The sequence below is a fragment of the Ascaphus truei genome, chromosome 17 (assembly GCF_040206685.1).
Source record: "Ascaphus truei isolate aAscTru1 chromosome 17, aAscTru1.hap1, whole genome shotgun sequence".
Classification (NCBI taxonomy): domain Eukaryota; kingdom Metazoa; phylum Chordata; class Amphibia; order Anura; family Ascaphidae; genus Ascaphus; species Ascaphus truei.
In genome coordinates, this window is record NC_134499.1 from 31,061,676 (window position 1) to 31,086,169 (window position 24,494).

The window sequence follows — 24,494 nt, forward strand, 5'->3', positions numbered from 1 at the left end:
TCTATATATATCTATATATATATATATATATATATATATAAATATATATATATATATACATACACACACACACACACACACACACACACACACACACACACACACACACACACACACACACACACACACACAGTATATATAAACAGGTAGATTATTGTACTGATGCTTTCATGGTCTCACCGTCCCTCTCACACCCTCGGGGAAGAGGAACCGGTTATACAGCGAGTTCACGGTGTCGTCCGGCAGCACCTCGCACTCCCGCTGCAGCAGAATGTCCCCCGTATCCAGCCCGTCATCCGCCCAGAAGATGGTGAAGCCCCCGGTCTTGTCCCCCTCTATCAGAGTCCTGGGTGGAGGAGGAGAAGGGTTACAGGTAACTGATCCGAGTGCAGTAAGAAGGATTGGTACTGTGTATCATGCACATTGCACTTTGCATTATGCTTTATTTGTATACCGCAGCCTTCAAAAGAATCTTTGGGGGAGGGGCGGGGGAAACACTATTAATTATACCTAATTATAGGTGACAAACTGAAGCACTGGATTGGATGGATAAAGGAACCAAATTAAATGATGGGTTTCTCTGTTACTTTGTAATACAGACCATAATAAACAGAGTGGAAGGGAACAAGTCCCAAATATCGGGGCTCAGTGAATAAATGGACAATGGTATATGACTCTTTGACAAAGGGATTGTCTCTCGAAACGCGTCAGAGTGTTCTTTGTACCCCTCACTTACCATGGATTAAAGGTTTTTTAATAGTTTTTGCTGGTGTCTAGCCCCCGTTCTTCTGTACACAGCTGTGCTCCGTTTTGGATCCTCGGACCGTCTTCACAGAACATAATGAAGTTGGTAATCACTATTCTAGACCAGCACCGTAACCACTATACTGCAGGTTACCTTCCCTCTACATTCCCTGCCCCCTCACCAGTTGATAGCGGAGGCGCCCCGGTGGCGTGGGAGGATGGACGGATGGTAGATGATGGAGCCGTGTTTGGGACAATCGATGATCTCCATGGGAATGAACTGGGAGCAGAAAGGAAGGACGTTCAGCTCGGCCCCCAGCTCCTTGTACTTCTCCACCACCTCTGGGAGTGCCTGACCCTTCACCCTCCAGCGAGGGAACTTAAACACCGGCACTCCATCCTTCTCTGCTTCCACGCCTGTGCAGGAGACACAGAAATCAGGGATGTGCGTGTAAACCTCCCTGTCCTGCTCCCTAGGAATGTTACATCGGTGTAGTGGTGAATTAGACATCCGCATTGATTTACCTTGTCTCAGTGTATTGTCTGTGGTCGGCTGGACAATGGAAAAGATGGGCGCCAGGAGCTTTTATAGTACAACCTCAGTCATTATTAATGTTCCCAGGCTTGGGAAAACAGCAGTCACAGTACATGTAGGTTGATATAGTTTCACTTATTTTCATCCATATTGATATCACTCTCTATACATGTCTTCCCTGAGTGCTGACCCTTACACACATGGGAGGTGTAAATACTTGTTGTTTTCTGATAATCATCAGGTGGACCAGACCCCCTTCTTATCAACATCCTTGAAGTCCCTTTTACTGTGGACCCCTGCTGAGATCCTGGCCTGGCCTGTGTAACATTACTGTTCATTTTCCACCAATGCTTTGGAACTGTCACTTCCTCAGGGGGCACTGAACACCGTAGATGGGGATCTGCTTGTAAGGCTGATCCCCAGACATCCTGATGGTACTTCTGTTTTGCCCACTGAGGCATGTCTGCATTCCCATTACTAGGACATGCTTTTAATTCACACTGTATGGCCATACTATCAGATCCTAACTGATGGGGCACTGTCCCTACCTGAAACACAATCAAAGGGGACCTGATCTATACTATACTTTGAGCAACTTCTTCCCTACCTGTAATCTCTAAAGTGCCTCTTCTGCTGCCATGCTGGAACTCTCCACCAGAAACCTATGCTCCTCTCCTTTATACCTCTTGTGACACAGTACTGCTGTGTCACCACTAGGTGGAGCTTAACCTCTACTCTCAATGTTGACTCCTAGTGTGCTTTAGTAACCAACACCAGGGGGGGCAGTTAACATTTTTTAATAAAAGATTATTTACCAGCAAGTAACACATAGAGCATTACCTGTCGTTTTCAAGTATGCCCTGGGTACAGAGTTATGATGACAATACATTATTTTTAAAGATATTTTGTGGGCAGTTAGAGATAATGTGTTATGGGCATGTGTAACAGTTACAGATAATGTTAAAATGGGAGAGAGCTTTAGTCTTGAAAGAACTTAGCCTGGTGGCGGCTTTGAGAGTCTCTGGTAGGTTGTTCCAGTTGTGAGCTGAACGGCAACAGCAAGAGAAGGGACCGGATTCCTTGTGGAACCTTGGGACCAAGAACACTCTTGTGGAGCCAGATCTCAGGTGATAATAGATGTGTGTGGTAGGGGTGAAGAGCTTGTTCAGATAGATGGGTTGATTGTCCAGAAAGTATTTGAAGGCAAGACAGGAAAGATGTACTTTGCACCTTGACTCAAGTGATAGCCAATCTATTTCCTGGAGCATTTTGCATTGATGTGTACTGTAGTTACATTTTAGGACAAAGTGGCATATTAAAGTTGTAGGGGGTGCAGGGAAAGGTGCTCACAAGCTTAGATACCCAGCACCCTTCATAAAGTATCCATTCCAACCCTCCTCACTTACTTACATTCCAGCAAACACCGGGGTTACACTATAACAAACCATTCACAAGATGAATATTTTCTCAGCTTATCACCTGGTCTCATATTTTACACGGTGTTCAAATTCCCCCTAGAGGCGGATAATCAGACCTCTCACACTACAGTATAGTAGTAGCAAGACTCCCTGTCTCCGGCAACCGCGAAAGTCTGAGACAGTCTGCAGCGATCGCTCTTTGGGGTGGGGGGTGAGGGGGAGGGGTCCATGCTTCCGAATGGGATCCCCCCGCAGTATTAATCCTCCGGTACCGTAACCTCCGCGGTGGTCTGACCCCGGATGGCAGCGGCACCGGAGACGATAAGGTTGCCACATCTGTATTAGGGGCTAGAATAGATGGGGCTCATTACACATGTTGTGGAGTTTCCAAGTGCGGGAACTGAGCAGGGATGTAAATAATTCTTTTTTGAACATTTGTAGTGCGTGCCATTTATAAATGTGAATAAAGAACAAAGAAAAGTAGAACATTAAAAAAATAATGGATATATCTGTTTGAAGTGATTGTGAATCCTGGGGGTCTTTGGAGTAACAGTGTAAGAGATGTGTGCAGAGGTTCATATAATGGAGACCGATCTGGGTGAAATGATATCTTGGCGTTATTGAGCCTGTTCCTTTATCCAGGGAATACATACAAAAAAAACAAAATAACAAACCCCTATCCCTGTGTAAGGGTAACTTACTTCCCCAGACCCTATCTGCAGGACTAGAGGGATATTCCCATTACCAGCCTATCACCCCAAAGTCTCAGGATGTACCTTAAGCAGGTGTCCCTCCATGTCAGTCTCTGGCAGGTTCCTGGGTCCTCTGTGTCGAGGAACTGGGTGTCTGGGTGTCTTGATCTCAGCACAGCCTTTGTGCTCAAGACAGTGTCTGTGTGCAGGCTTCTCTGCTCTCTCCTGTGTCTCACATCAGGCTTTTTACAGAGCTCTCATTAGTCCAGGTGGAGACTAGTTAATTGAGTGGCTGCAATTAACTCTCTCTCTGCTGGATTCTCAGTGCTCTGAGGCTGCTTTATATAAACAGGGATATGTCCCAGTTACAAACGTCTTAAGACATTTGGTCACGGCCGTTTTGCCGCCTCTCACCTCACCGCAAGGACATCGCTCTGCCGGCTGCTTCACCATCAAGGTAAGCACCTCACCTTTCCTTAAAACCCACGAATCTTAAACCCTAATACTAACGCAACCCCCTACCCTAAAAACCTTAACCTCATACCGTAAAATCCCTCACCCTAAAACCCCTTACCCCAATCCTCTACCTGAAAACCCCTATGCTTTTAACCACCTATCCTAACTGCTAAACCCCCTTAAATGAACTTACCTTATTGGCGAACATTTGGTCGGAGCCGTTTCACCGTGACCAAATCTCCACCGGTGTTTCACCACAAGTGACCTCACCGCAGGGACACTCAGCAACCGGCCGTCTCGCCGCTAAGGAAAGTCCCTAACCTTCGCCCTTATCCTAAAACCCCCTAATCTTAACCCCTCATTTTAAAGCTACCTCCTACCCTAAAAAATGTAAACCCTTAACCTATAACCCCTTAAATTAAGCCCTTACTCTAACCGCTAAAACCCCTAAAGTTAACCCCTACCCTAAAACTAACGCACTACACTACAACCTTATAGTAGAAGGGGCCAGCGGCGGTAGTGTCCTGCGGCGGAGGGTCCCCCTGTGGCCAAATGCCAGCAGGGATTTGGCTAGACGGCCATGGCCAAATGTCCCATTCCGCCTAATCTCTTCCCCATAACATACCCAGTGGATCCACTTTTCCATCCTTATCCGGGATGGTGAACACTCCGACCACCTGGTGTCCTTCCATCCGCAGCTCCTTGTAAACCTCCCTCCCAAACAGACTCTGCCCAATCACGGCTATCTTCATGGCGCTGGGTATGCGGGACCTGTCGAGATCAGACAAGTGCACATTAAAAGGATCTTATGTGATCCGGCCTGGATCTCGGGCAATGTTCAATCACCGACCCGTCCAGCAAACCTGTGAGATGTAATCGCTATATTCAATGCGTAAGGAAAGCGTTTGAATACAAAGAGGGGGTGTGTGAGTGGGAGGGAGAGAGAGGGGTGGGTGTGTGAGTGGGAGGGAGAAAGAGAGGGGGGTGTGAGTGGGAGGGAGAGAGAGAGAGGGGTGTGTGAGTGGGAGAGAGAGAGAGGGGTGTGTGAGTGGGAGGGAGAGAGAGAGGGGGGTGTGAGTGGGAGGGAGAGAGAGGGGTGTGTGAGTGGGAGGGAGAGAGAGAGGGGGGTGTGTGAGTGGGAGGGAGAGAGAGAGGGGGGTGTGAGTGGGAGGGAGAGAGAGAGGGGGGTGTGAGTGGGAGGGAGAGAGAGAGGGGGGTGTGAGTGGGAGGGAGAGAGAGGGGTGTGTGAGTGGGAGGGAGAGAGAGAGGGGGGTGTGTGAGTGGGAGAGAGAGAGAGGGGTGTGTGAGTGGGAGGGAGAAAGAGGGGTGTGTGAGTGGGAGGGAGAGGGGTGTGTGTGAGTGGGAGGGAGAGGGGGGTGTGTGAGTGGGAGGGAGAGAGAGAGGGGGGTGTGAGTGGGAGGGAGAGAGAGAGAGAGGGGGGTGTGAGTGGGAGGGAGAGAGAGGGGTGTGTGAGTGGGAGGGAGAGAGAGAGGGGGGGGTGTGAGTGGGAGAGAGAGAGAGGGGTGTGTGAGTGGGAGGGAGAAAGAGGGGTGTGTGAGTGGGAGGGAGAGGGGTGTGTGTGAGTGGGAGGGAGAGGGGGGTGTGTGAGTGGGAGAGAGAGAGAGGGGTGTGTGAGTGGGAGAGAGAGAGAGGGGTGGGTGTGTGAGTGGGAGGGAGAAAGAGGGGTGTGTGAGTGGGAGGGAGAAAGAGGGGTGTGTGTGAGTGGGAGGGAGAGGGGTGTGTGTGAGTGGGAGGGGTGACTGAGATGATTAATAAATATTTTTCTATTTTGTCCCGGTTTGGCAATTTAAAAATATGGCCACCTTAATTTTCTGCTAACACATAATGGGGAAGGGCAGGGTTGCACACCGGAGACGTGTGAATGTGCTCACATGTGGGCATTTAATTTGCCGAGGGTTTTTTTCACCTTTGTACCCAGCGAAACTTATTGAAAGTGCTATTAGTTCAATAAACTGCATCTCCACCTGTCAAATATGTCGGTTTCCGGGGAATCGCTCAGATTGGGTATTGCATTATCTGCGGCAGAGTGCCTGCGTCCCTACAGAATCTATAGGGTCTGGTTCTATCAGTGGATACTATACACAGACTTTATACAACGCGGGCGCTGTCTGCTTTCCACCAATCAGAACACAGATACACTCCAGCCTCCCAGGAGGCTTGCCCAATCAGCTGTGAGCATGCAAATCAGCACGAGCATGCCCTGTACTGCAGGTCAGAGACTTCACAGGCAATTATACCCAGACTGCAGAAATGCACGCTATTAACCCCTTCAGTACCAGTCCACGCAGGTCCCCGGGGTCCTGACATTCATTATATTACTCAGCGCAGTGTTAGGACAAGGAGACGTATATCTCCTCTTGTATGTATATCTCTCAGCAACCACTCCGAGACCAGTGCACTGTCTATGCAGGGGCGCGCAAATCCAGTCCTCAAGACCTCCCAACAGGTCAGGTTCTCAGGGGTATCCCTGCTTCAGCACAGGAGGCTCAATCATTCCCTGCTTCAGCACAAGAGGCTCAATCATTTCCAGGCTTCAGTACAGGTGGCTCAATAAGTCCCTGCGTCAGCACAGGTGGCTTAATCGGATGCTCAGTCTTCGACTGAACCACCTGTGCTGAAGCTGGGATATCCTTAAAACCTGACCTGTTGAGGGGGGGGGTCTTGAGGACTGGAGTTGAGCCCCCCTGCTCTATAGGAAGACTGCACACTACCAGGGGCTAGCTAAATCCGTCCCAATTTTATGCTGCCCACTGAAAATAGATTGTGGAAGCTGCGTTGAGCGTTGTACAGAATGAGACCAGGACTTGCTGGCCTCAATGTCTAATGAAAAAGCGCATATTGTCTTAACCCCTTTCCTGCCGGGACACACCACGGAATAATGCAGAACCTGCCCAGCTTGCACCAAATGAATTAAAGCGGGATGATGAACATGGGGATCTTTTCTAAATCCTTTTATGTGCTAGCGTGCCCAATGCGGTGTATAATATATCTCACTGAATCCCTGACCCGAAGAGCTTGCAATCTTGTTTCTCACAAGATTTTGCGCACAGAATGGAGCCCCATCTCTCAGAAGGTAGAGTATTTGAATCATGGGTGGAGCAGTTCCTCCTCCCCCCCTCCCCCAGGCAGGGGGCTCAGATAAACTGGGGTGCTGCTGGGTGACAGACTCCCCTCTCTCCCTCTTATTAGAGGCGCTGTCTCAGCACTCACCTGGTGGTAGCAGATGTCCAGGAGACAGGGCAGTAACAGCTTGTAGCTCTGTGGGGCTGTGAGTCCCTGAGCTGGAAGGGTGCTGGGTGTTTTTCCTCTCAGGAGGTGGGGGAGTCAGAGGAGGAGTCAGTGGGAATATGATATATCCAGGGCCCAGATTCGACACCCTACTCTAACCCTGAGGTGTAACCCCTTCACTGCCAGGGGGGTTTGCACCACACTGGTGCAACCCCAATACCTGGAGACTGTGTCATTATTACGAGATGTCAGATAGATATAACAGCCTTTATTGCAGTGCTGGTTAAAATCAGAAGGGTTTAGGGAGAGGGCCGACACGTACTTATTGTTAAATGACATTTCTTTATTTAAGGTTGTAGTAGTTTAAATACATGTTCTCAGTTATGGGTTAGGATTTATGGTTTATAGGGTTACACTTTTTAGGGTAAGGCAGGGGTTCTCAACTCCAGTCCTCAAGACCCCCTCCCCCCGGCCAGGTTTTCAGGATATGCCTGCTTCATCAAGAGTAGCTCAATCAGTCCCTGCTTCAGCCCTCTAATCGAGCCACCTGTGCTGAAGCTGGGACACCCTGAAAACCTGACCGGGGGGGGGGTCTTGAGGACTGGAGTTGAGAACCCCTGGGATAAGGGGTTAATGGTAGGGCTTTCACGGAAAGGTGAGGATAAGGTCAGGATTAGGGGTAAGTGTTTTTTAGGGTAAAAGGTGAAGGTTTGTAGTGTAAGTGTTTAAGGTAAGGATTAGTGTTTAGTGTTTTTAGGATTACCTGCGATGGCGAATTGTCCTGATGGTGAAAGGGCTGCAGCTAATTGTGCTAGATGCTAACAAGAGATGCAGACACCCCATTATATGTTATATGGCCCAGTCCTCTTCCTTTAACTCTATTACCCACTTTCAAATAACTCCCGGACACAATCAGCGCGGCTCAGTACAGCTTTGCAACCATAGCACTCTGAGCTCGTCATAACAAATACTTAGGTAATATATATATATATATATATATATATATATATATATATATATATATATATATATATATATATATATATATACATATATACATACAGTGTTCGACAAACCTATACATTTGCACGCCCCGGGCGAGTGGATTTAACATCGTGGCGAGCTCCTATTGGCCCAAGCAGCACACGTGTGGTACTAGGTGGCGAGTAGATTTTTTGGTGATTATATATATATATATATATATATATATATATATATATATATATATATATATATATATATATATATATATATATTATATATATATATATATATAAAATCTCATTATATACTCTGTGATGTTTTGTTAACGTGTTTGTAATGTGTTCAGTAAAATAATGCATTGCACAAGGTGTGCCAAAACTGGGGGGCACGCCTTCCAGGGGGGCGTAAGATTTTCTGGGGGAAGGGGCGCGACAGTTATAGAGGTCCCGCGCTTCCCCCCCCCCCCCCCCCAAGGCATTTAAATTAAATGCCGGGGGGACAGCGCGAGGCCTCTATAACACACTTACCTTCCAGCGACGTGTCGTCATGGTAACTGGGGGACCCTGCGCGTCTTTTGATGCCGGGGCTAAGCAGGGGGGGGGGCGCGAGCCGCAGAGGAGAGCAGGGATGGGGAAAAGTTTGCGCACCCCTGCATTACACGCCCGAACGCTGGCAATTCATTGCAATTTATACATGCTAGTTGGACTACCCCTTTAAAGAGCCAGTCTAAGCGGTACTTAAACAAACATATAAATATATATATTTAATATACACAGCCTTTGATTAACTTTTATTGAAAACTAATTACCTAAGCTGCCGGTTGATTTGTTCTCCTGTGATCGATCAGCAAAGACCCTGCTTCCCAGGGTTCACTAAATGGCCGCCTTTCTGTTTCAATCAATCCTTCGGTCGGTGTAACTCAGCAGCTACAATGTATTCTTATATTACTACGGTAACATAATCTATCGTTACAGTTTGCAGCTCAAACTGCTGGGAATATTGGCAACAAATGATCACAAACAGGAAAGTGTTACAAAGATCTTGCACTGCTGGGGACAAGGCCTGCTATAGAAATCAGAGGATGCTCAGTATATTAAAACTCATTAAAAATAACATTAAAAGTTGAATAATAATACAACTGAAAAAATGCAGTAAGTATTCTCTAACACTACAGAGCTGTTTTATCTCACCCCAGCACACACACATTTAGGATATTGCAGGGATTGTTCCTTTAAGCCCTTTGATGAGTAGTCAGTTTGGTTTTACAGGAATTTCCTCCTTTACGTCCTTTTTGGGATATATTGCAGACACTCCCCACTCCCCACCCCCCAAATGCTGAGGAAATAAATACATCTCTTAGTCACCTATAAATACTCCCAAGCACATCTCAGGATGCTTCTAAAATAAATAGCATACAAAAGAAAAAAGATTCCCTTTAGAATGCACTCAACGTGTCTTTGTTTAGTGAGGGAAGATTAAAACCCTTTTAATTGATAATAGTTTAAAAAATGTGTCAGACAGGTAAAGTAAAGTCTGTGGCCAATCAGTGATCTATACACAAAAAGCAACAAGATAGTAACTGTTGTTGATATTTAATGAAGTATTGTTGTTGTATCTATTTATCTTTCCCCTTTACTTATTTAGTGAGGGATAGTTTTTACATCTACTAAAACCCCTGAACTATAAATTATAGCTGGAGCACTAAAACTCCCCTATTAGAATTAAGGGTCAAAGGAGTGGAATGGGTAACAGTTAAACTGGTGTCATAACAGAGTGCACGCAGAGTTAATTTGAATTTATGCACGGTCGCAATGATCAGTATTTTCGAATGAATAGATTGTACTATAAGTCTTATAATAGAGACTTATAAAGCGAGGGGGGCTGACACGGTATACTAGTATTTCTTAGTATATTAGCGAGGTCACAATAATAGGGATAAAAAGGGATAGGGATCGTTCTGAGGTCCTGAACGACAGACGTCAGCAGAGAGCCATCACACGTCACACATTTCCCCAACATACAGTATTAACCATTGCATTAAACATACAAATATTTGCAAAATTAGGGACAAAATTATATTCCGTGGGTTTATTCTTTGGTGACTTTTTGGAGAAGTTTGCAAACTGACCAATTTCACACCAGCGTCTATGGCAGGAGCGGCCAACTGCAGTCCTCAAGAGCTTCCAACAGGTCAGGTTTTCTCTGCTTCAGCACATGTGGCTCAGTCAATGACCTTTGCTGACGCAGGGATATCCTGAAGACCTGACCTGTTGGTGGCGCTTGAGGCCTTCAGTTGACCGCCCGTAGTCTACAATGGCGTTGGATTCCTGTCCCTTGCGTGAGTCAATACATTCAGCTGCCATGAGCCCGGCCTGTTCCGTAACCCGAGTCTTGTACAGTTGTATGGAAGCTGCAGCGGTTACTGATTCACAGGTGGTGTGACAGAAACAAGGTCATCTCCTGCCTTATCTACAGCAAATGTTTTCCTTGTTGCAAATACTGCTGGGGTATTGCTGGGCAGAGCGCAGATGTGCAGCAACCCTACAACAGCTGGGGCTTGTGCAATAGGAAGGTTTAACAGGGGCCGTTCACCGTAGAGCAGAGGTGGGCAACTCCAGTCCTCAAAGGCCACCAACAGGTCAGGTTTTCAGATGAATGAGCGTTAAGACATGCTAAAGTGTAGTGAATATGGGCCTAAGGGTGACACTTTCTCCTACTTAACCCTTTTGTAACATTTGTCTTAGATGCAACACATTAGATGTTATATACAGTATAGCTTTATTAAGTAGAACTCCACCTCTAATAGTACAACCTGACTACTCCAGTGGAGGGGCTGGTATTTAGTTAGAAGGTATAATACTTGTTTACCATGAATAAGTTGGAATGTAGCTGTAAAGAGGCAATCTAAGAGGATTTTCTGTGAATAGTTAAAAAAAAAAAAATATACAGTATATATATATATATTTGAAGCAGGGGGTCTCTGGAGCTGAACCCCATTAATTTCCCATCTGGGAACCCCCTGCTTCTTCAGATACTTTGAAGCAGAGGATCAAGAGCGCAAATACTTCCCGAATTATGTGAAAAACCAGAAAAAGAACATGTATTGCAATTTCGTTTGAACCAAATGAATTTTAGGATGAAAGTTCAGAGTCCTCTCGCTCACAATTGTACCCGCTGTAACAGGCCGTGCGGTTGTACCCGCTGTAACAGGCAGTGCGGTTGTACCCGCTGTAACAGGCCGTGCGGTTGTAGCCGCTGTAACAGGCCGTGCGGTTGTAGCCGCTGTAACAGGCCGTGCGGTTGTACCCGCTGTAACAGGCCGTGCGGTTGTACCCGCTGTAACAGGCCGTGCGGTTGTACCCGCTGTAACAGGCCGTGCGGTTGTACCCGCTGTAACAGGCCGTGCGGTTGTACCCGCTGTAACAGGCCGTGCGGTTGTACCCGCTGTAACAGGCCGTGCGGTTGTACCCGCTGTAACAGGCCGTGCGGTTGTACCCGCTGTAACAGGCCGTGCGGTTGTACCCGCTGTAACAGGCCGTGCGGTTGTACCCGCTGTAACAGGCCGTGCGGTTGTACTCGCTGTAACAGGCAGTGCGGTTGTACCCGCTGTAACAGGCCGTGCGGTTGTACTCGCTGTAACAGGCCGTGCGGTTGTACCCGCTGTAACAGGCAGTGCGGTTGTACCTGCTGTAACAGGCAGTGCGGTTGTACCTGCTGTAACAGGCAGTGCGGTTGTACCTGCTGTAACAGGCAGTGCGGTTGTACCCGCTGTAACAGGCCGTGCGGTTGTTTTAGAGTAAGCAATCTAAAGAGGGTTTCTTCCGATATTCTCAGAGGGCGTCCCTCAGGAACAGGATGGAAGGGGTGGCTGGTTTCCCATATGTGAAGAACAGAGAGGACACAAAGATAGTATAGATTGCTTTATTTTCATGCAAAAATAAAGGTAATACGCTTACAAAAGTGCTGTACGTACTGGTATTGGGACAACCCTGGGTCAGACTGGTTGAGGACTGCAACACTCCTTCCTGATGATACACCTGTGGTGGCCGTCCACAGGGGAAGATGTCCAGATCCAGGAAGGGGAAAACCAAAAACGCTTGGCCCAGGATCCTCAGAGTAGTTCACCACACACCTTGGGGGTCTCCAAATGGTCAGCATGCTCACCCAACGCGTTTCACTCGATTTGAGCTTCCTCATGGGGTAAGCCTTATCGGCAAACGGCTAAGGTAATGAAGGGGCTAACTCCTCACGCAACCTTCCTGTTAGCCCTAACCAACCACCCTGGGCCAACTACCCCCTTCACCCACCCCCTCTACCCCCATCAAACCAGGTACTCTGGCTCAAGCCCTTCATTGCCTTAGTGGCTAGCCGCTAAGGTAATGAAGCTGTTTTTATTTTATTTTAATAACACAGTATTGAAGCAGGGGGTCTCCGGAGCTGAATCGCGTTACTTTCAGCTTCGGGGACCCCCTGCTTCCCGAGTTACAGGCCCCGGTATCCCCACAAAGTTTAAATGTCCCGGTCACGTGATGTGGGAGATATTAACAATGCAGAGAGATCCAGGCACCCCATGCCTGTAACTCGGGAAGCAGGGGGTCTCCGAGACTGGACGGAATACGTTTCAGCTCCGGAGACCCCCTGCTTCAATACTGTGTTGTTCCAATATATATGAAAACTGCGCGATCGCCTGTAAGGATGTGCGCGGTGAGGCAACGTCTCCCTGCGCAGCTCTCTCCATGCGGCTCTCCCAGACTGCTGGCGGGACATGCCGCTCATCGGGCAAACACAAACGTGTGCGATTTGGCATTTTTTTTTAATGCACGATAAAAAACTTGCGGGTTTTTTTCCTTGGTGAATACCGTTTTTACACATATTCCTCCTAGCGCGGTAAGAACATGCGAACCCGCTCAGAAACGCAACGAATTTATCAAAGTTTTGTGAATAGGCCCCACTGTGTGCTCATTTGCATGTCATTACCCAGAATCCCTGGCTGCATGTATGCTAAGAGATAATGGGGAAAGGCAGGGTTGCAGGCCTTTCTGAGACGTGTGAATGTGCTCACAAGTGATACTTTTATTTACTGTATTTCAAATGACTTGAGAATTGCTGGGAACCCTGTAGGGTTGCTCGGAAACCCTGTGCTCGGGAACCCTGTAGGGATGCTCGGGAACCCTGTGCTCGGGAACCCTGTGGGGATGCTCGGGAACCCTGTGCTCGGGAACCCTGTGGGGATGCTCGGGGAACCCTGTAGGGATGCTCGGGGAACCCTGTAGGGATGCTCGGGGAACCCTGTAGGGATGCTCGGGGAACCCTGTAGGGATGCTCGAGGAACCCTGTAGGGATGCTCGGGGAACCCTGTAGGGATGCTCGGGGAACCCTGTCGAAAAACACTGATGTAACTGATACTGCTGCTGTTTATACCCCAGGAACTTGCTTATCAATACAGACAAAGGTGCACTAGAAGTAAAAGTTTACAATAATCATAAAATGTACAGTATTCAGTGATACTGACCTCAAATCAGTGACACTGACCTCAAATCAGTGACACAGACCTCAAATCAGTGACACAGACCTCAAATCAGTGACACAGACCTCAAATCAGTGACACTGACCTCAAATCAGTGACACAGACCTCAAATCAGTGACACTGACCTCAAATCAGTGACACAGACCTCAAATCAGTGACACAGACCTCAAATCAGTGACACTGACCTCAAATCAGTGACACTGACCTCAAATCAGTGACACAGACCTCAAATCAGTGACACAGACCTCAAATCAGTGACACTGACCTCAAATCAGTGACACAGACCTCAAATCAGTGACACTGACCTCAAATCAGTGACACAGACCTCAAATCAGTGACACAGACCTCAAATCAGTGACACAGACCTCAAATCAGTGACACTGACCTCAAATCAGTGACACAGACCTCAAATCAGTGACACAGACCTCAAATCAGTGACACTGACCTCAAATCAGTGACACAGACCTCAAATCAGTGACACTGACCTCAAATCAGTGAGGCGGATAGAAAGTAAGTGGGGTAAGTATGGCAGCATCTGCTTTTTTTTTTTGTTTCAATTTTTTTATTGTTTTATCAGGGTACACAACAGATAGTAAACTTTGTTGTACATAGATTGGATAAACATTGATATTTGCATATATTAATAAAAACATGCGTATTCCGTTTTCTTTATTCAGATGGGTGTATATCTAAATGTTTGTATGTCTGAATGCTCGTACGTTTCTGCTGTTATGGTTCTAACTAGGAAGCCGCCGCTTCCGTGTGTCCTGTTTTTAGTAGTATAGTAGAGAAAAGAAAAGGTGGAGAGCAGAGAAAGAGAGAGGAGAGAAAAAAGGGAGAGGGGGGGGGAGAGGTGCTGCGGGATGTCGTCCAGTTTTGTATATATCCTGACTTTTCCTTTAGGAATCTATTATGTACCTGACCAAATTTCCCATGTCTTATGGAACGTATCCATCTTTTGGGTCAGTTTTGCCGTAAGAAGTTCCATTGTCTTTATTTCTCGCATTCTGCGGAGTACGGTCTGTTTAGCAGGGGCATTCACCTTCTTCCACGCTGCAGCTACGGAACAACGTGCCGCCGTGAGCACATGGCTCACCATCTTACTTTCTGCGGTGTCTAATTCGTCAACTGGCTTGGCCAGCATCATGGTCAGCGGGTCTACCTCAATCTCTACCCCCAGATATTTTTTGTTTTATCTGGTATCAAATCTCCCCAAAGTTCTCGGATCTAAATGAACACAAATTCCCTTTTTTATCTCCCTGTGTAATATCCCTGTGTGAAATATGTTTAAAAACAATAAAATAAATGACCACACTTTTAACCACCTTTGTAACCGCCCTCCCTACGCATGGAAAGATTTAAGCTCCGTTCATTTGAATCTCTCAACACATTCAAATTCCAAAGTAACCCTTTTATCTTCTGATTTTGGCCTTGCAGGATCCACAGCGGAATGTTCCTTGGAGAATGTTCCTGCTGTGACTTCACCCTGCACCCTTGTGATCGCTGGCTGGGTCACCACTTAATATATATTCTAGATCAGGGGGGCCCAAGATTGTTTTTTTGGGGGGAAGGGGGGCGCGGCGGTCACAGAGGCGCCACGTACTTCCCCAAGGCCCTTAAATTAAATGCCGGGAGATCGCGCAAGGCCTCTGTAACTCACCTAAAGTGATTCAGCCGGCTTCGGGCGATGAATCGCCATGGCAACGCGACGACACATGACCCGGAGGCGTCACCTGACGTTGGCACAAAGCGAGCACTGGGGGAGAGCAGGCAGGAGGGCGCGAGCACCAGAAATTTGCGCACTCCTGTTCTAGATGGTAAGCTCCTTGGGACAGGGACCTCTTTCCTATTGTCTCAGTTTGTCTTAACATATATGTGCTCTTGTCATACAATGCTATTGTCCTGTCACATTGTACTGCGCTATGGAAAATGTTGGCTTCATACAGATAAGGGCGACGATAAAAAAAAAAAAACGATAGAGGGCTATATTTACCAAACATTCTTCAGCCATAAGACACATTCCAGCATTGCTTTGTAAAATTGAATGGGCTTTAAGGTGCCTTCTGGTGTAACACAGCCAGATAAATATGGCCCATTCACGGGAATAGTCTGTAAGGTATCTTCCAGCATGGAAAGGGTCTTTCAGAGTAGCACTGTTTAGTTAATATGGCAGTTCCTGCCATTGGCCACTAGAGGTCAGCGCAGGAACACTCTGGGATGCATCAACGTTCCGATGCGGGGCCCAGGACATAGTGCACACAGCGTCGCTGAGGCGGGGCTGAGGCGGGCTGAGCCGCGCTGAACAGATGCACAAAGCCCCTGCATCTGTTACCAGCACAGCTATAGTTTCTCCCTCCGCATGCGCGCTGATGCGTGCGGAGGAGAAACTTCCCCGAGAGCGGCAAGTTTGAAATTTGAAGTTTGAAATTTGCCGCTCGGGGAAGCGGAGGAGCGATCAGGTGACCGCTCCCATCCAATGGGTCTGCAGCTGGCCCGGCGAGACAGCACAGAGGTGTGTGTGTGTATATATATATATATGTGCGGTGATGTGCCCCCTTCTGCCCGATCCCTGTGGCTGTCAGCCTGCGGGAGATGGAGGGGGCTTGCGCCGCTGGGGAGGGGGGGGGGGGGCGGGTGATGTGTCCCACTTCTGCCCCGATCCTTGTGGCTGCCTCCCTGCCCGCGCGGGAGATGGAGGGGGGTTGCGCGGCCGCCAGGTGGGGGGGGGGAAGGGGTTGTGTCACGGAGCAGTGGTGGCAGCAAGGTGGTGTGTGTATGTGATTATATATATGTGTGTGTGTGTGTATGTATATATATATGTGTGTGTGTCTGTGTGTCTGTCTGTGTGTGTGTGTGTGTGTGTGCGCGCGAATATATTTATCAAAGCTGCACAATGTTAATAAATAATTTATTCTCACGTCTTTTTAAAAAAAAAATTAAAATATTATATAATACACACACACACACGCACACACACTGACGGCTACCAAGTGACACACACACACTGACGGCTACCAAGTGACACACACACACTGACGGCTACCAAGTGACACACACACATTGACGGCTACCAAGTGACACACACAGTGATACCCGCCTCCCAAGCGCGCTTGCTGTCTCCTCTGCCAGGACAGCAAAAAGCTCCTGGTAGAGCGAGCAGCAGCACCTAAGCGCTTACTATGTCCCAGGCCTAAGGCTTTTACTTACATAAATCTATATGTGTAAGTCCCCGCTCACGCGGTGCGCGGGCACGCACGATCACCCAAGCTTGGCGCTTGAGTAAACAAAAAAATTAACTTTCGAGCGCGCTCAACCTACCAGCAACGCCCCCCCCCCGCGCTTGCGAAATAGCTAGGGCACCCGGCACTCATGCTTGAGCGCGGTCAGCGTCAGCGGGGCCACAGCTTTACGCATCATCTCTCAAGTCAATGGCGATGAGCGGCAGGTTAAAGTGCGGTACCCCACATCATCGGATGATGAATCTGCCCCAATATCTCCTCACTTGGTGGGGGGGGGGAGGGGGAGGAGGGGTTCAATTGCTTTAAATGAAAACACTTGCAGCTATTTGACATCAGGAATCCTGTCTGCAGCTAGCGCGTCACTTTCTGATCATGAGAATCGGAGGCAGCCACAGCGCACGTGTCCCAAAAAAAGGAGCATTTCGTTATCCAGCAGATTGCGTCAGTTTTATGCTCCGTGTGTAAGGCTGCGCTTATAGTGCCGGCGACGCGACGGCGCGTCAAAACAAATGCATTGTCGCCGTCGGCGGCGCTTATAGTGCTCGCGATGGCGTGACAAAGCGACAGCGCTACCAAAAATCTGGAAGTCACTGTTATTTGATTTTTTTCAGCGGCGGTCTCCCTTTGCGGCCAATCAGAGAGCTTCTCCGTCCCTCTGCCCTCCCCTTTTCTGACGTCACTGGCCTTGTAGCCAGCGACGTCGCCTAAACTTAAATTACAACTATCGCAATGGCGACAGGTGACGCCATCGGTCGCCATCGCCAGCAGTATAAGCGCAGCCTAAGAGGAGAGGAACCCGTGTCCGGGAGCCATCGAGGAAACGGATATAGGAGGTTTTCAAGAGATTATTTAAATGGATTTCTCACTCTCTCTCTGGGCTACCGCACTATTTTACCCACGGGAGTGTGCGAGAAGTTTCAATAATGCTGGATATATATATATATATATATATATATATATATATATATATATATATATATATATAGTGAATAAATGAGAACAAGGCACTCCGTCAGGTAGATATAGGTGGGTGCTAATCCTATATAAATCAAATAGGCTATACGATACCGTGTAAGCAGATATCAGAGGCAGCACTCCAGTAGATAGTCAAAAAAAAAGGTATTTAATGTGACATATAAACCATATCGTATCGTATAGCCTATATATATATATATATATATATATATATATTACACACAGACACACACAGTTTATTTTTCGTCATATTTTGCAGAACAATCTCTCCATTTTCATGAAGATGTGAGCAAGTATAGGTCAGTCACAGTAGATTATTACATTTAAGAATTATTTGATAACCTAATAAATATTCTTTGGTGATGGCGTGATGACCTTGCGTTGCCATGCCAACGGAAATGCAACATGACATAACCACGTCACGTGATGGCCGTTGACATGACAGTCACGTAGCGCCGTGACGCCATGATGTCACGTTGCGTCCCGTTGGCATGGTTAATCTGGTTCCGGGTCAATAGAAGGTGACAATCCTGCTGGTACTGTACTTGACGACATAATACAATTGAGTTAACATCAGTTGAGTTAAGATCAGCTTCTTGTATAGTGTTAACTTATATCACAGCCTTACAAGTGAGCACATTTTCATGGGGATTGAGCGAGACATATATTAGATATTATGAAAAACAGAAGGGCTCCCTTTTTTCCTGAACACTGTGTATATATTTACACAGACATCAATTCTTGCTGATTTTCAGCGAGTCCCACTAATATGGAGTCAGTCTCACTGCTTGATAACAGTCTAACACATTTCAATAATGATAACCGTGCACCCCAAAACTGGAACAACCTACCAGAGACTCTCACATCCACCACCAGTTTAAGTTCTTTCAAATCTAAGGCTGTCTCACACTTTAATCTGGTCTGTAACTGTTTCATACGCTCATCTTACTATATATAATTGAAAGCACTGTATGTTTGCCTGCCTGGATGTCCGGTGTCCCTAGGGGAAATCTCATTGGTCCCTTGGGCCGCCCGCCCCCGCACACCTCTCATTGGCCTGAGGCGGAGTGACGGGCCAAAGGGGACGGACGGGGACACACACACAGACACACACACAAACACACACACAGACACACAGACACACACACACACACACACAGACACACACACACACACAGACACACACACACACACAGACACACACACACACACACACACACACACACACACACACACTCTCTCTCTCTCTCCCCCGTCAGTTGGACCGCAGCTCACCTTCCACACACCCCCCCCTCCTCTCCCGGTGCCCCTCACTCTCTCCCCCCTCCCCCTCACTCTCTCCCCCCTCACTCTCTCCCCCCTCCCCACCTCACCCAAATCCCCACGCTCCGCAACATCCCCAGCCGCACCATCACCCTCACCGTGCGCCGCGGAGGAAGCGCGGCCCTCCTGCTCAGCTGCAAACTACAGGCTCCTCCCCCCTCACGGCGCGGCCCGGGCCTCCTGCTCTCCCCCTCACGTGCGCCGATCCCGGAGAGGGGAAGCGCGGCCCGGGCCTCCTGCTCTCCCCCTCACATGCGCCGATCCCGGAGAGGGGAAGCGCGGCCCGGGCCTCCTGCTCTCCCCCTCACGTGCGCCGATCCCGGAGAGGGGAAGCGCGGCCTGGGCCTCCTGCTCTCCCCCTCACGTGCGCCACTCCCGGAGAGGGGAAGCGCAGCCCGGGCCTCCTGCTCTCCTCCTCACGTGCGCCGCTCCGGAGAGGGTAAGCGCGGCCCGGGTCTCCTGCTCTCCCCCTCACGTGCGCCGGCTCCCAGACGGAGGGGAAGCGCGGCCCGGGCCTCCTGCCACTCTTGCCCCCCGGGGTCAAGGTAAGTCACCCACCGTCTCCCACCCACGCACTGTCACCCAGTCACCCACCCACACACCCACCCAGTCACCCACACACCCACCCAGTCACCCACTCACTCAGTCACCCACCCACTCAGTCACCCAAAAACTCACTTAGTCACTCATCACCCACCCACTCACTTAGTCACCCACCCACCCAGTCACCCACACAACCACCCAGTCACCCACACAACCACCCACCCACTTTCACCCAGTCACCCACCCACCCACTCAGTCACCTCAGTCAACTCAGTCACCCACCCACCCACTCAGTCACCCACCCACTCAGTCACCCACCCACTCAGTCACCCACCCACCCACTCAGTCAACTCAGTCAACCAACCACCCACTCAGTCACCCACCCACCCACTCAGTCACCCACCCACCCACTTAGTCACCCACCCACCCACTCAGTCACCCACCCACTCAGTCACCCACCCACCCACTCAGTCACCCACCCACCCACTCAGTCACCCACCCACTCAGTCACCCACCCACTCAGTCACCCACCCACTCAGTCACCCACCCACTCACTCAGTCACCCACTCACTCAGTCACCCACTCACTCAGTCACCCACCCACTCAGTCACCCACCCACTCAGTCACCCACCCACTCAGTCACCCACTCAATCACCCACCCACTCAGTCACCCACCCACTCAGTCACCCACCCACTCAGTCACCCACCCACTCAGTCACCCACCCACTCAGTCACCCACCCACTCAGTCAGTCACCCACTCAGTCAGTCACCCAGTCACCCACCCATTCAGTCAGTCAGTCAGTCAGTCACCCACTCACCCACCCATTCAGTCAGTCACCCAGTCAGTCACCCACTCACCCACCCAGTCAGTCTCCCACTCACCCACCCAGTCAGTCTCCCACTCACCCACCCAGTCAGTCTCCCACTCACCCACCCAGTCAGTCACCCACTCACCCACCCAGTCAGTCTCCCACTCACCCACCCAGTCAGTCTCCCACTCACCCACCCAGTCAGTCTCCCACTCACCCACCCAGTCAGTCTCCCACTCACCCACCCACCCACCCAGTCAGTCACCCACTCACCCACCCAGTCAGTCACCCACTCACCCACCCAGTCAGTCACCCACTCACCCACCCAGTCAGTCTCCCACTCACCCACCCAGTCAGTCTCCCACTCACCCACCCAGTCAGTCTCCCACTCACCCACCCAGTCAGTCTCCCACTCACCCACCCAGTCAGTCTCCCACTCACCCACCCAGTCAGTCTCCCACTCACCCACCCAGTCAGTCTCCCACTCACCCACCCAGTCAGTCTCCCACTCACCCACCCAGTCAGTCTCCCACTCACCCACCCAGTCAGTCTCCCACTCACCCACCCAGTCAGTCTCCCACTCACCCACCCAGTCAGTCTCCCACTCACCCACCCAGTCAGTCTCCCACCCAGTCAGTCTCCCACCCAGTCAGTCTCCCACCCAGTCAGTCTCCCACCCAGTCAGTCTCCCACCCAGTCAGTCTCCCACCCAGTCAGTCTCCCACTCACCCACCCATTCAGTTTCCCACTCACCCACCCATTCAGTTTCCCACTCACCCACCCATTCAGTTTCCCACTCACCCACCCATTCAGTTTCCCACTCACCCACCCATTCAGTTTCCCACTCACCCACCCATTCATTTTCCCACTCATCCACCCATTCAGTCTCCCAGTCACCCACCCATTCAGTCTCCCACTCACCCACCCATTCAGTCTCCCACTCACCCACCCAGTCTCACCCAAAACCACCCACCCAGTCTCACCCAAAACCACCCACCCAGTCACTGACCCCACCTACCCACTCACCGACCCTGAAAAAGTCACCCAGTCACCGACCCACCCACCGACCCAAAGTCACCCACCCACCCACCGACCCAAAGTCACCCACCCACCCACCCACCCACCGACCCAAAGTCACCCACCCACCGACCCAAAGTCACCCACCCACCGACCCAAAGTCACCCACCCACCGACCCAAAGTCATCCACCCACCGACCCAAGTCACCCACCCACCGACCCAACTCACCCACCCAACCACCGACCCAAAGTCACCCACCGACCCAAAGTCACCCACCCACCGACCCAAAGTCAAACTGACCCAAAGTCACCCACCCACCCACCAACCCAAAGTCATACACCCACCCACCGACCCAAAGTCACCCACCCACCGACCCAAAGTCACACACCCACCGACCCAAAGTCAAACCGACCCAATGTCACCCACCCACCGACCCAAAGTCACCCACCCACCGACCCAAAGTCAAACCGACCCAAAGTCACCCACCCAGTCACCCACCCACCGACCCAAAGTCAAACCGACCCAAAGTCACCCACCCAGTCACCGACCCACTCAGTCACCAACCCACCCACCCACTCAGTCAAGTGTCACCCACCCACCCACACACTCAGTCAACTCACTCACCCACCTAGCTGTCATGGGGGGGGGAAGCCCAACCCTGTCGTACGCCCCCCCAAAATTACATCCCGGGCAACGCCGGGTCTCTCAGCTAGTAATATATATTTTCTTTAACTGTGCACGCAATGTCTTGTATATAATGTATACCCTGTTCATTTATGTAACTGTATTTGTAACCATGTATTATTTGTTTTACTCTGTGCCCAGGACATACTTGAAAACGAGCGGTAACTCTCAATGTATTACTTCCTGGTAGAATATTTTATAAATAAATAAATAAAATAAATAAATAATACACTTCACTGCTCAGAACTTTAAAATAAATTTTAAAAAGCCATTTGTTTTGATCCAGAAACCTCACAGATGCTTGGAAGCCAACAGCTCTGTCCCTCCCGTGGACACACACACACATATATACAGTATATTAGGGTCACCAGACGTCCTGGTCTTTGGGCTTGTGTCCCGATGACTTTTTAAAAGTCCCAAAACGTCCTGGTTTTTCGCGTCAATCGCTATTGCGATGCCAGCAAGAGCAGACACTGCGCATGTGCGAATGGCCTACGTCTATCGCGAATACACTGCCGACAAGAGTCGATCTGGCGCATGTGTGATCGGCACTTGTTAAGCGTGTATGCGTAATCGGTGTGGGTCGTTCACGCACGCATGTTCAGCTCTGGCCGTTTGTGCATGCGCGAAAATTGTCTGCAGAAAAATGTTCACCTTAATACATATATATTAATGTATTTAAAGCTTGAACCTTTCCATTCACAGCCGGTTACACTGTAACGAGTTGGGCTTTTCCTGGCAGCTACGACCCTGGCATGTGACAGCAGCTGAGCAGGTCCCCGTGCTCGTACCGCACACGCCATTCATTGCATGCATCTGGCAGTGGTGTGGATATTGTGTGTGTCGCTTGTTTATGTGCAGGGGGGGCCAGAATGCCTCCCGCTGGGTCACGCCACCGGGCTAATTTTGTGAGCCCCTCTCAGCATCAGTGTGTGAGGACACAGGGTTCCTGGACACTTCTAGGAATCGGCTTGTGACAACAGCCTCGCAGGGGGACGGTAAAATCGGCAAAAAGTGATAGGTGCCAGGGAAGTAAAACGCTGCCTCATGTTTACCGAGCTCACGGAGCTGCCAATTTGTCTCTGCCCAGGAAAGGGTAACCCCTTAAGTGCCAGAAATGCATTGCTCTGCTGCTCCAGCACTCAAGGGGTTAAACGCAGTAATTTAGGTGGCTACAAAGAGTAGTGGTCAAGTTCCTGATTGAAAAGATATAATTTTGCTCGTGGGAGGAACTCGCGCTTAACAGAGGCCCCAAACTGTACCTCGGTGTGTGCAGGCAGCATGGGTGGTATAGCTTTCACTCAGTGCGGGAGCTTCCAAAGTCACGCCCCACAATGCCTTGCTGCTGTGGATGCAAAGCATTGTGGGGAGAGCCATTGGAATCTCCAACTGTAATTAAGAGCGATACCCCCCACACCAAGGTGCAGTTTGGGGCCTTACTAAGTGCCCAGTCCCCACACGGGCTCAGGTACCCGCTACAGGCTCAGGTACCCGCTACGGGCTCAGGTACCCGCTACAGGCTCAGGGTTTGCTCCCCCCAGAGCTTGAAATATGGGGAAGAGACCTGTGCCCCAAAAGGCAAAAACCTGTGATATATGCTCATTTGGACATGCAAAGTATATTTAAATGTATTCAATTAGCATATATCTCAGGTGTGCACAGGTGGGAGGTATATATAGTCGCTCTCTGACTATTTTAGGTAACCTAACACTGTTTGCCCTGATTTAACAGAGATTAGTGTATCTGACCCAAAGCCAGGCGGAGGCGGCATTATCCGGGCTCCGGTCACCTTGCACCCGCCTGCGTACGAGCGACGGCTGTGAGACACAAGGGCGGCGCTATCCAGAGGAACAGAGGCTGTGCAGAATGATGGTGGGGAGCCTGCACAGGAAGCTGAGCAAAGAGGAACCCACACCAAAGGTTTGGCTTAAGATCCTAAAACCGTAGTGCCGCCCCTGCTGCGAGACTTTGGTAGATTTGGGAGAAAATCCCGTGGGATTGCTGTATACACGAGAGATTGCGTAACATTCATGTAATAAACACAGCGAGGGGAGACTTTAAAGGACTTCTTTCATCTATTTATCCACAGGGCGAATTAAGAATGGAGAAATAATACATTGTAATTCACTGCTGTTGTTAAAATATTCATGCAAATGGTAACAATGTAATTACAAACAAATGTGTTAGAGAATTACTAGCACTAAAGTTATGTACAGTAGTCAGTAAGTGATTCATTCAGAATACTGTAAGCTCTTCGGGGCAGCGACTCCTTTCCCTAATGTTACTTTTATGTCGTA

At 49.4% G+C, this 24,494-nt stretch overlaps 2 protein-coding genes across 5 annotated transcripts in view; one reads left to right on the top strand and one right to left on the bottom strand.

Moving 5' to 3' along the window:
• ALDH1L1 (aldehyde dehydrogenase 1 family member L1) overlaps nucleotides 1-24,494 on the bottom strand; it is a 108,870-nt gene that overhangs the window by 22,570 nt on the left and 61,806 nt on the right. For 2 of the 4 annotated variants that reach the window (XM_075574611.1, XM_075574610.1), the window contains exons 3-5: nucleotides 4,471-4,616; nucleotides 927-1,161; nucleotides 181-346 (exon numbers count right to left, since the gene is read on the bottom strand). In XM_075574611.1, the coding sequence (XP_075430726.1) occupies nucleotides 181-346; nucleotides 927-1,161; nucleotides 4,471-4,616 (547 nt within the window). Of the gene's footprint in view, nucleotides 1-180; nucleotides 347-926; nucleotides 1,162-4,470; nucleotides 4,617-7,076; nucleotides 7,173-24,494 lie in introns of those variants that run through there. The other 2 variants (XM_075574612.1, XM_075574613.1) reach the window with 2 other exon arrangements.
• Nucleotides 19,539-24,494, top strand: part of TMEM43 (transmembrane protein 43) — a 268,845-nt gene continuing 263,889 nt past the window's right edge. Inside the window, exon 1 of the mRNA XM_075574617.1 lies at nucleotides 19,539-19,687. The gene's annotated coding sequence lies outside the window, so the exon portion shown is untranslated. The remainder of the gene's footprint in view (nucleotides 19,688-24,494) is intronic.